Below are 12,890 nucleotides of genomic sequence, written 5' to 3' on the forward strand. Positions count from 1 at the left end.
TGGTGCACCTTTTTAACTCGAACAATGACGAAATTTGTTATAATTATGCATTTTTATCGAAATTTGGGAGTCGGCAAATAAAAAGAATGGAATTTTGTTTTGAAATTAGGGTTTTCTCAAAAGTTAACAGCATTCAAAATTTGAGCGTAAAACACGTAGTCTTGTAGACATTCTGCCCCAATTTTCATATGATTGATTTTTGTTAAAATTTGTAGGAAGTTAATAATATACAACAAAATATTTATAGTCTTCCGAAAGTGCACACAAATGGAAAACCGATAAGTTATAGTTTCATCAGATTACGCAGGCTGGTTCACCAGCCTGGTACCTTATATGTTACTTATGAAAAATAAAACGTTTCACGCTGATTCCATCAATTATTCTGTTTCTAAAAACTAAAGTAGTTTTTGTGAATTTCTCATCTATTGAATGATGAAAAAGCTTGTTTGCTACAATAAAAATGAATAAAAAACATCATTCGAAGACGTAGGTTAGTGTATTTGTGAGAAACAATGGAATGGGTCTTGTACAATTTTTCCCCTACTAGACATCAAATTTTTAAATTTTTGTTCCTTGTTTATTTACGGAACATCCATGCGTCAACGAAAATTTTCTGGCAATAGATCGGGGTGCCCGCTGAAAAGTTTGTTTTACAGTACAGAACATTTTTTCATAAATATACCCCCGCAAGCGATCCCAATATTTGACCACCGTATTTTGTTTATTTCACCAGTGGCAGCTTTTTCACCTTGTAGGCATGAAGTCAACCTGTTTATTAGTCAATTGAACGAACCAATCGAAAATTTTGGATTGCGCTCGATCAAGCCTTTGCCATTCCTTACCTTCATAGAATCAATCATCTGCACTTCTATTCAAGTTTTAACCCACTGTTAGATCTTCTAGATTTCATCTTACGATTTACCATAACAACTTTGTTAGAAGAGTTGATTTCAAGTTGTTTTGAGGTTTCCCACTGGGACTTCCATGAATTTTTCACGATCTTACCTAAAATTTTTGATCTTATAATTTCTTATTGGATGCTATCTCAAAAACCGTTTATCCTATTGTTACAAAAATTTACACATGTTAACATTACATTTCTAGGTAACTTCACTGAGTAATTCAGCAATTTTTATCCATGCATTCAAAAATTATTTACAAAATAGAGTGTTGCAGTTTTTTCTCAAATACACTTCTTAGTTATTTCAAATCTCTCAACTTAATAAAGGGTGTTCCCATGAGGGTCCAAAAAAAGCAAGCGAGGTGTTCTACTCTGCACTTAAAATTTCAAATTCTTAATCACATTTTGATGATTCAGGTTATTCAAGGAGTAACAATCTTGACTCAGAACTGATGCCAGAACCTCGAAAACTTCTGCTACAGTTTTTAAAAATTATCTCACTTGTTGATAGAAATTGAGCGCTGAGTTTAAATTTAAAATGAGATATAACTCATTCTAGAGGTTCTGGTTACATATTAACAAACCCAAATTATTTTTCGGTTTGCATATTTCGAATTTTGTATCCAGTTTAGGACTATTATCTTCAGTTTGAATCATCATTAGAAATTAAAAATTAAAAAGCTATTTTAAAATCACGGTTCAAATTTGGTTTCACTAGTTTAAAAAATCATGAATTCTAGTTTTGATGAAATTTTGATGGTTTTCGAAACTCGAATTCATGATTTTTTCGAAACTGATTATTTGATTCATGATTTTCGAAACTCATTTTCAATAATTAAATAATAGTTTTCCGAACATCAGAAAAGAGAATAAGAAACCATGCTGAGATTTTTTAATATTAAGATTCCAAGTTCCTCAATTTAATTCTTAGTCAGAATTCGAACAAACCAAAGCTTCATAATGGCGATCCAGAATTGGAAAATCATAATCATTTTCATCATTTGAAATTCATATTTTTTCAGAATTGGATTAAAAATAAATAATTGAAATAATTTATTCAGATTGGAACCAAAATCATCAGAGTTAAAATTACAAATTCATGAAATAAAATACACTTCTTGGCTCACATTTCAAATTCTGATCTGGAATTAAGACACAGAATTAGGGGGAATATTGGCCCTTTCAACTATTCTGTTGAGTTTTTAATAAAAATACAGAAGCGATTAGGTATTTCATTTTTCATCTATTTCTTTCATTTTGATGCCCTTCATGTTTTTGTGTCGATTATTCGATTAAGATACACCGGGGTAAGTGTGTACGCGGGGTAAGTGTGGACGATGGCTATAAAAACAATACTGTGCACTATTTTTTCAAACTTTTGATGCAGAATGTTCAATTTACTTGTAATCTATCCAATAACTGTGAAAAAGATACGATTCAGACTATAACGGTTGTTTACAGCGACTTTTTCGGAATTTTCTATTTTCAACTACGATGTCGAGTTGATGTGCACCTTTTTCAATTGCAAATTTCTCCTAAACTAGCTGACTCTCGATGAAAAACTCTACATTGAAACAATCCTTACATTCCAAACAACCAGTTAGGAAAAGAAACGGCGGTTAAAAATTAAGAAAAAAGAGTTTATTTACAAAAAACTAAAATTTTGTCTCCAACCCCTACATGGGGTAAGTGTGGACGGCTTTAAAAAGACTTGATGTTTACACATTTTTTCAATTTTCTGTCCTTCATCCTTTATGAGTTGTATTATTTAGCTATATTAAGCATTCGGATCATGAAAATTTGAGTAAAGTACTTATTTGTTCTATGTTTTTGATGAAATCGGATCTCGTGTGTTGTAACATAAATTACCCACTATAATTATGGTATCATGAACTTTTTTTCAAAATTTTGGACGGATCGAGCAATAAAGTAACGTATTCAACCAAGAAAACACAAATTTTTTGAAAATTTCCTGAGAAATCAAAGGGAAAATCTACCGTCCACACTTACCCCATAAAGCGGGGTAAGTGAAGACACCAGCCGTCCATAACGATTTGCGTGATAACTTTTTTCGCTTTGCTTCTATCGAGCTCATCTCTTCAGCTTTTGTAAAAAACATGTTCTGCATCACATTGAACGTCAATTTATCAAAATTGCTCCAATGCCGATTTTTTTATGATTTTTTAAAGTTGAACTATACGAAAACCCGTCCACACTTACCCCGGTGTACCTTATAGAAATAAATTCAATCTATTTAAGATGGCACAAAGCCTTTCCACTAGGGATTATTAGAATTAAAGCTCTTTTCTACATTCGGTAAGGAATGATAGCATGTTTTTTTAGTTTATTTTTTTAAACTCAGATTCGCTTATAGCGTAAGATCCCAGAGTCCAAAAACGTAGTCTGGCAAATGAAGGACAGTCACATATAAGATGGAAGGGATCTTCCACACCACACCACATACTGGAGATTCAGCACGCTGAATGTTGTGCATGTGAAAGTTGAGTTTACGTTTTAAAAAAAAAAATTGCAATAAAAGGGTAAATCTCAACAGAATCTAGGCATTATTCTCAAATATACAAGAAAAAAAGCAAAATTACTTGAAATTGAAAGTTTTCATTGAATCACAGCAGCAATGTTGGAATCTCATCTAAGTATCCAACAAAAGTTGACGTTCATTTTTAAATTTACTCAAAAAATAGTTTTTGAACGCAAAAATTAGAAAATTTCATATAGATATTTGAGTTTTCTATTTGTTTTAGTAAAAAAACTGAATAAAACCGGGTAAAATCCGAAAAGTTTTAAACAAATTCTGAGAATCTCGGCCAGATTTGACTATTCTCGATTTATACTGGATTTATAGGCAAGCCAGGAGCTATCAAGAAATCTGGAATAAAAGATAACCAAAGTATAAAGCTATCTACAGTGATATATACACGGATACACCTAAAATGTTTTACTAAAACCATAAAACATCAGTATGAAAATTTGACAAATTTATTATTGTGTGGCTTGAATATTTCAGAAATCGTTTGGAAACTTTTAAAAACAGATTCAAAATTTAAATATTAAATTCAGGTTCAGACATATTCAGATTTTATATTAAGAAGTAAGATTCTGATTCAGCTCGTAAATGAGTTTTACAATCAGGATAAAAATATCAAAATGAATGTTTCGCAGATTGATAATTTTTATTGTTTAATCAATTGTAAATTTCAACTTTTTAATCAAAGTTGTTTTTTTTTTATTTAAAAAAATATCAACTGAAAATCACAGTAGAATTTAGTTTATTTTGGCAGTTTTGTTTAATACAAAAACCTCCAAACATCCAAAAGATTTAAGTTATGAATATTATTTTGAAAAAAAAACATGTATCAGGTATCAGAATGGGGGTAGGCTTTATAGCAGCACGTTATCCAAATTGTGCCTAGCCTTTTTTAAATCCAAGATTTCATCATTTACCTGAGAAACCTGAAAAACCTTTAAAAGGAAGAAATAAATTCAATCTATTTAAGATGGCATAAAGCCTTACCACTAGGGATTATTAACATTAAAGCTCTTTTCTACATTCGGTAAGGAATGATAGCATGTCTTTTAAGTTTAATTTTTTAAACTCAGATTCGCTTATAGCGTAAGATCCCAGAGTACAGAAACGTAGTTTGGCAAATGAGGTACAGTCACAAATAAGATGGAAGGAATCTTCCACATCTGATTCACAACTACCACATACTAGAGATTCAGCACGCTGAATGTTGTGCATGTGAAAGTTGAGTTTACAATGGCCCGAGAGTGCTCTGATCAGGATGCTGCAATGAGCTTTACTTAAAGTTAACAAGTAACTCGATATGATTGGAGATGGTTTTTCTAAAAATAATTTTGTTTGACGACAAGTGTCCAACTCTTCCCAGTATCGTTTATGCTGGTTAGACGACCAAGTTTGAATTTGGTTTCTAAACCAACATGGCGATATTGGGACAGCCGGCTCTGGTCCGCAAAATTCCTTTTCCAATCCAACTCTGGCGAGTTCGTCGGCGCACTCGTTTCCAAAAATTCTCTTATGTCCGGGTACCCATAGAAGGTTTAATCCATTGCGTTCAGCAAGTTCTTCGATTGCTTTCCGGCATGCGATTACCAGTTTTGATGTAGAACTGGAAGTACTTAGTGATTTGATAGCTGTTTGGCTATCTGAACAAAAATAAATTGTTCTGAACATAATTTTCTTTTGAAGTGCAATTGGCACTCCATACATAATAGCATATAGTTCAGCTTGAAAGGCTGTACAATAATTACCTAGAGGTTGAGCATGTTCTATGTTCAACTCGTGACAGTAAATTCCTGCACCTGCACAGCCATTTGATAATGAACCGTCAGTATAGAATACAATATGAGAGGACATTTGGTCCACTTCGAAACCTGATAACCATTCTTGAGGAGAATGAAATTTAACTTTAAACCCCATGTAGGGAAAACTGCTCGAGAGTGTTAAATCGTTTGGCGCTAAATTAAACTTGTATAATCAAACTAATTCAGGCCACACATTTGTATGGCTCGATGATCTTTCGATATTTCCTGACAGCCTGTAGACGAAAAGCACATGAGAAGGCTTCCTGTTTTAGGAACAAGTGTAGAGGTTTGATAGAAAACAGAGCTTCTAGTGCTGCAGTAGGAGTCGTTGTAAACGATCCGGACATTCCTAAGAGACACATTATTGGAAGGTGATTTAGTTTCGTCCGAACTGTTGCAACTTCTCCTTTTTGGCACTACACTAGACATCCATAGGCCAGGATTTTTTGGTTTTGGTGTTACTATTGTGGAGTAAATCCAGTGAATATGCTTGGGTTTGAGTCCCCAGTTTTTCCCGATTGCATGTCGGCATTGTCCGAAGGCCATGCATGCTTTTTTGATTCTGAATTCGATGTGATCTGACCAGTTTAATTTGGAGTCAAGGATGACACCCAAATATTTAACTTGATCAGACACGGTGATTTCGGAACCATAAAATAGCAGAGGGCGCACCCCGCGGGTGATACGTTTTTTAGTAAATAAAACTATATTAGTTTTTAGAAGATTAACTGAAAGTTCTACATGAGAACACCATCGTTCAACAGAGTATTCCACGGTCATTGAGTTTTCTCAACAAGCCGTCTGCAACTAGGTTCCACAAAAGAGGTGATAGTACACCTCCCTGTGGGCAACCACGTGTGCTAACTTTTGTAATTGAAGCCTGTCTTAAAAACGAATGAAGATTCCTGTTGCTAATCCAATTAGTTATAACACTAGGCACTCCATGAAGTAGTGCCGCATTCATTATTGATGTAAACGAGACATTATCAAATGCTCCTTCTATGTCTAGAAATGCTCCTAGACATGATTCTTTCTGTGAAAAACTATTTTCAATATTGTGTACTACGTTGTGCAGAAGAGTTAATGTTTATTTTCCTGTTTGGTATGCATGTTGTGTCGCATTGAGCGGATGTTGGACAAGGCATTCTCAGAAATCGATTCTTCGTTAGGCACATGCCAATTTGAAATTTCCTGAGAAATTGTTCTAGAACAAAGTGTGATGTCAATCACCTCTTCTCTGTCACACCTAACAAAAGTTGTTTATTTCCTACATTTAGAATTTCTTAATCAGTGCTGCTTAAATATTCCATTAAATTTAAATAAAATTAAATTAAATTTATATTAAAGTTTATATGGTGAGTATGCTGAACAGTAGACGTATTTTCTATCAGGCAGCAAAACCTGAACGACGCAAATAAAGTCTGCTTCATTTAATATTGGAACACAAACAATTGCGTGTAGTTCAGTCATTTATTAACGAATTCATAATTTGTTTTTCATATAAATGTAGCATTTTCTTTACTCTTTCATAAAAAAAATTAAAAAAAATATTCATTGCTGTTTCGAAGAAATTCTCGTACTCGTACTCGTAAGAAAACTGTGCACAATTTGATCTCTCCGTTCGGCTTCCATGGCGGTTGTTTACAAAATGCTATCGTTTGGTGTTATGACATAAATACATGGTGAAAGGTAATGAATTTCCCGACACGTGGGTGAAAAAAGTTTCCAAATCCGTCCACTAGGAGCGCCACAATGAGCAAAAGAATTTGTTCCAATATTAAATGAAGCAGACTTTATCTCTTGTTGTTAGATTGGGTATAAGTGTTGCATTTAAAGAATTGTTTATCAATATACATGCACGAGGCATTATTCGGGCATTAGTCATTCCAATTACACTGAACACAGTTAAGTTTGGTTTGAGCAAATTCCCTAAGTAAAATTTCCAATTCGGAAATAAGGTTCTTGAACCAAGCCGATTGATGCAGTTCCAAAAGGATTAAACGACATAAGTTCAGTGTACCGGTTATATTGTGCTGCAGATTTATCTGTGCAACCCTAATAGAAAGCATTTCTATCAAAGAATTCCACACATATTTCCATCACACACAAGAACCACTGCACCTTCATATCGACGCATGAAGCGGAGTATCCCATACAGGATGAAAATTTTAAAATCGTGTGTATAATCTGAATCCCACGAGTTGCCAGGAAAAATACGGCCCTTTGCACCAGAGTGCCTGGCTATAGTGCAGACCTTAACGACCTCCTACCCCCACTTTGGGAATACAACTCGTGTATGCGCATTAGACTAGTTCACTTTTCGGCTTTTTTCGCTGATCACAACGCCACTTACAGGGTTTGATCCTCATTCATTTTCAAGAATTCTAGCCGAATTTGAGCTCATTTGAGTAACTTTCCAGCGTGCGCTAGAAGTTTTATTGAAAAAAGTCCATTTTCCTGGAAAATTTTCGTAGATGTGTTCTAGCAAGCTGTTGTTAATATAAAATGATAATTTTATAGTGCTCGGTGATTGGTATGATAAGCATTCATATGGACCTGTTTTAGATAATTGCCTAAATCAAACCGAAAAAAATTAAAAAATCATAAACTACGAACTTTTACAGAAAATTTACTTACAAGTTGAGAGCTTAAAATCAGTAGTAAATAGAAAACAAATATTTTCGATATAAAATATTCATAAAAAGATAGCTTTATTTATAACCTTTAATTTGATGTATAACACTTAATTATCGCAACAGTACAAGCAAATATATTCAAACATTCACATCACATTCTTTGAATCACAATGTTGTCTCCATTCAAGTTTTAGCATCATGCAACTTGCAAAACGTGGCATCAAGAGGACTTGCTTACAACTTGATCAAAGCGCGCGCTTTTTTTAACTCCTGGCCCCGTCATGGGGTACTTGATTGAATAAAATATCCTTTCTTGTGCACAAGTTGGTGTGGAGCAAACTTGAATGAAAAATATTTTATCAAATCAAATTTGTTGCATAGATATTCGAATAACTTTGCTAGCACTCTTGCGATCATTAAGTGTTATACATCAAATTAAAGGTTATAAATAAGGCTATCTTTTTATGAAAATTTTATATCGAAAATTTTTTTTTTCTATTTACTACTGATTTTAAGCTCTCAACTTGTAAGTAAATTTTCTGTAAAAGTTGATAGTTTAAGAATTTTTAAATTTTTTCGGTTTGATTAAGTCAATTATCTAAATCAGGTCCATACGAATGCTTGTCATACCAATCACCGAGCACTATAAAATTATCATTTTATATTAACAACAGCTTGCTAGAACACATCTACGAAAATTTTCCAAAAAAATGGACTTTTTTCAATAAAACTCCTAGCGCACGCCGGAAACTTACTCAAATGAGCTCAAATTCGGCCAGAGTACTTGAAAATGAATGAGGATCAAACCCTGTCAGTGGCGTTGCGATCAGCGAAAAAAGCCGAAAAGTGAACTAGTCTAATGCGCATAAATAGCAATAAGCACAATTGGTGAATCCTCCCTTGGCTTGGTTCCAAGCCAAGTTTCCCCCCTCCCAACGTGATAGTCGCATTTGAAGAATGACTAACGCATATGGGAAGTACTGGATAAGTCGCCTTTTACGACGTGGACCAGTATCCCAGTGGTAGTTTTCTATAAGCCGCCACCACACAGCCCAGTTTAGTTATTGATGAACAATACAGACAGGCGCAGTATGAGCTTTGCTTGGCAGTTTATACACATGATCAGTTTATACAGATGATCGGCTTTGAATATTGAGTGCGATTTTTTTGAAAATGCTCTAACCCTTTAGGTTAAGTTTAAGGTACAAAACTGAAACATTATATCTGGACAAAATACCTCCGAAATAGTTATTGCTCATTATCTTTAAAATGTGATCAGAAGATTTGCCATATGTTCTAAGACGGCTGAGATATGAACAATCAAAATTTGCATGTTTTTAAGTGGGTGATCCCAAGCTTTTGGCCGGCAGTGTAGATGCGAGAGAATTGTCTCCCAGCATTTGCGCTTTTGAGCTCTAACTATGCACAACCGTTTGAGCGAGAGCTTTTCAATTCCTGGTCTTACCTCATTTGAAGTTTTGACGGTTTCTGAGACATGTAAAAACAAAAATGATTTTTAATTAGGAGAAATGCGTTATTTTGAACCAACCGGGGGTGGGTGGTCCAAAACACCCAAAACATCTAAACGTCAGAGCGGCTCCATCCATAGAGAATAAAGTTTTTTTTTTAATTTTGTGGTTCAAGTAGTTCTTGGAAATATGTGAAATTGTCATGCAATTACGTTCTCGTGACAGTTAATTGGTTTGAAAATATAATTAGTCACTGATAAGAAAGTATATCGTTATTACCAGATTAAGAGTAGCCTTTCAAACTAAAAAAAGTGGCTCCAGAGATGATATGAGTCAACAATCATTTGATAAGAATTCCAGAAATTTTAGAGATTTAGCATTCCTATTATATTTAGAAAATAAACCATTGACATAATTGGAAACAAACATTTGAACAAAAGTGGCTCCAGAGAGTTGCGCATCCAAAAAATTAAGGAAGTACCTAAAGGACTAATTGGAAAAAAGATATGTTTTTTCTCATTTCTGATGTGATATGGCAGGTTAGCATATTTATTTGACGACAAGACAGCAGAACAAAGCAAATTTAAATAAACACAGTAATGAACAATATCGCATTTTTTTTTGCAGGTGGCGGCAAAGACTATCGTCTTCCAAATGTTGGCACATCGAACAACGTTACCGGAAGGCAGAACACGAAGAAAGCAATCAAGGTACTGGATAGGGTAAATACTCGAGCACGCAGCTCCTGCAAATCTTAAACCATCCACCCACCACTACCCATGGGAGGCTCCCACTAACGAACCTAACCTAAACAACCATCATATCAGCTCGGCTCTCAGTAGCAAACGTGAAAAATCCGACAGAAATCTGAAAACCAGCACATGAAACAAAAAGCTAAAGAGTTGATTGAAAATTTCCGTATAAAGTTATTTCTCTACTCAGAAGACTCTTCTAGGTCTGCTATTGTACAAAACTCCATCATCAACCTAGAATCGATCAGAGATAAATCCCCCTCAAGGAATCATCGAACTACCTCGGTAAATTGGCTATGCGTTAGGTCAAAATTTGTGTGCATCGCGATGAAACTATGCTTAAGCCTTAGATGGAAAATGCATGTAAACTTTAATGAAGTTTGTAGGGACGATTATAATATTTTGAGATCCTGCATTTATTAGAGCACATCGTTATAATCCTTTTTTTCACGAAAAGGATAAAAAATCAATTGGCCTTATTCTGCGAGTCACGTGACATAACTCGTCGAACTTCAACTCTGAGAAAGAATCTCAACTCATCTTAACTGACTTTCTTGACGCGCCTCGCAGAAAAATGCCCAAGTCCTTGGCATGCGTTTCTTTCCGGGGTGTTATCCTGAGTCAGGACGATGAAGTGAAGTTTCGCAAGTTACGTCACTTGCAGAGTAATTTTGTAATACAAACTAAAAATAGAAGTCACCTTTAGACATTTTTTTCTAATGAACTTACATATTAATTTGACTTATTAGTATTCAAAACAGATATTCCATGCTTATCATCAGTCAATTATGTCGGAAGTAGCAGGCGTGTTGTTCCATTCAAATAATTAATTCTGATCAAAGCAATTGTTTAATAGATTTTAAATACCTAGTATGAAAGCAAGAGAAAAATAAAATTCATTCATTCTTTGTTAAACTTTCAACCCGCAAGTAGTTGTTCTTTCTACGGCCAATACTAATAGGTTTTGGTCCCAGCAAGTTTAGAAGAATGGTCAACACCGGTTCGGTCCAGAATTTATCGAGCCTACCATCCATCGAGCGTTTGGCTAGGGGAAGCAACTGGGCCACGTGGAGGTTTGCGGTTGAAACGTTCCTGGAGTTGGAAGAACTCTGGGAGGTGGTGAAGCCCGAACCAGATGCTGACGGTGTCCGACCAATGGTGAATCCGGCGAAGGATCGCACGTGCTAAAATCATCCTTCTGCTGGAACCCGAAAATTACGTCCACGTTAAGGAAGCCAGGACAACTTAAGAAGTCTGGGCGAAACTGGAGGCCGCTTTCGAGGATAACGGTCTGGCGCGGTGTGTCGGGCTTCTGAGAAAATTAATTACCACGAGTCTCGAAAATTCCGTTACCATGGAAACCTACGTCAACGAAATTGTGTCCACCGCTCACCGACTCAGGGGAGTTGGTTTCGACATCACCGAGGAGTGGATAGGAACGCTTTTACTAGCCGGTTTACCCGAAAATTCCGACCCATGATAATGGCACTCGAGAAATCAGGGACTCCGATTACTGGCGACAGTATTAAAACCAACCTTCTGCAAGAAATTCACTCAGAACATTTCACCAAGGATCAGCAAGTGTTAAGTGACGTGCGACCAGCCAGCAACGTGGTGAAGGCAGCCGACAACGCCAACATGAACATTGTATCGGCCGGAACAGTGAAGCTAGCAGCAAAATGTACACCGGATTGTCCCCCAATATTCGTACCTCACGTAAGATTCATTCCTGGAATGTCGAGCAATTTGCTATCCGTCAGTCAAAATGTTAGACGCGGCCACGTGGTTCTGTTTCAAAATGAAGGCGTCAAAGTCATCGATCCAGAGGGAGTTACCATAGCAACCAGCGAGCACGATGTCCAAAATGGTTTGTTCAAATTTTCTGAGCGAACAAAAATGGCAGCCGTTGCAGTTTCCTCAACTGACTAGAAAACGTGGCAAAGAAGGATGGACCATCTCAACATAAGCAGCCTGAAGCAGCTGAAAAGTGGTCTTGCATCCGGAATCCGTTTCACGGATGAAGAAGCTGAATCGTGCGAAATTTGCTGTATGGGTAAGCAACAGCGATTACCTTTTCCGAAGAAGGGGAGTCGCGCCAATGAGGTCCTGGAAATTGTGCACTCCGATATTTGTGGGCCGATGAAGGTGCCATCCATCGGCGGACATCGGTACTATATATCTTTCACCGACAACCAGACGAGGCGGGCGGTGATCTATTTCCTGGAGAAGAAAACCGATTCCGAGGTACTGAGGCATTCAACGATTGTTTGAGGCAAACCTACCGAAGAAGTTCTGGGCTGAGGCAGTTGCGTTAGCGACGTACCTATCGAATCGTTCGTCAACCAAGGAGCAAACAGTAACACCCGAGGAAGCATGGAGTGGGCGAAAGCCAAATTTGTCCCACGTCCGTGTTTTTGGTTCGAAAGTGATGGCGCACGTGCCCAAGCAGCGATGGCAAAAATGGGATCCGAAAGCGTTTGAAGCAGTTCTCGTCGGATTCGAAACGGAAACCAAGGCATACTGTTTTTACAATCCGATGACAAACGATGTGTTCAAGTGTCGAGATGTGACAATATTTAGCGAGCCGGAGTACTCAAATCAGCAGCCAATGGTACCTGCAAGAAGCCATCAACCGAAAATCCGAACTTTCGTCAGTCTGGATTTCCAAGACAGCTTACCGATACCTGATGCAGTAGACAGTGTGGTTGAGGCCGCACACAATCCCGTGGTCGAGCTGGAGAACGAATCTGAGTCAGGCGTATCTCAGTATTTTTCGGAGGTGGATGAA

General features: G+C 36.5%; 1 protein-coding gene across 11 annotated transcripts in view; it reads left to right on the forward strand.

Moving 5' to 3' along the window:
* Nucleotides 1–12,890, forward strand: part of LOC129755813 (uncharacterized) — a 263,710-nt gene that overhangs the window by 222,528 nt on the left and 28,292 nt on the right. For 7 of the 11 annotated variants that reach the window (XM_055752472.1, XM_055752474.1, XM_055752477.1 and 4 more), the window contains one exon: nt 9,978–10,072. In XM_055752472.1, coding sequence (XP_055608447.1) covers nt 9,978–10,072 — 95 coding nt within the window. The remainder of the gene's footprint in view (nt 1–9,977; nt 10,073–12,890) is intronic. The other 4 variants (XM_055752475.1, XM_055752476.1, XM_055752478.1 and 1 more) reach the window with 1 other exon arrangement.

Source organism: Uranotaenia lowii, chromosome 3 (assembly GCF_029784155.1).
Source record: "Uranotaenia lowii strain MFRU-FL chromosome 3, ASM2978415v1, whole genome shotgun sequence".
NCBI lineage: Eukaryota > Metazoa > Arthropoda > Insecta > Diptera > Culicidae > Uranotaenia > Uranotaenia lowii.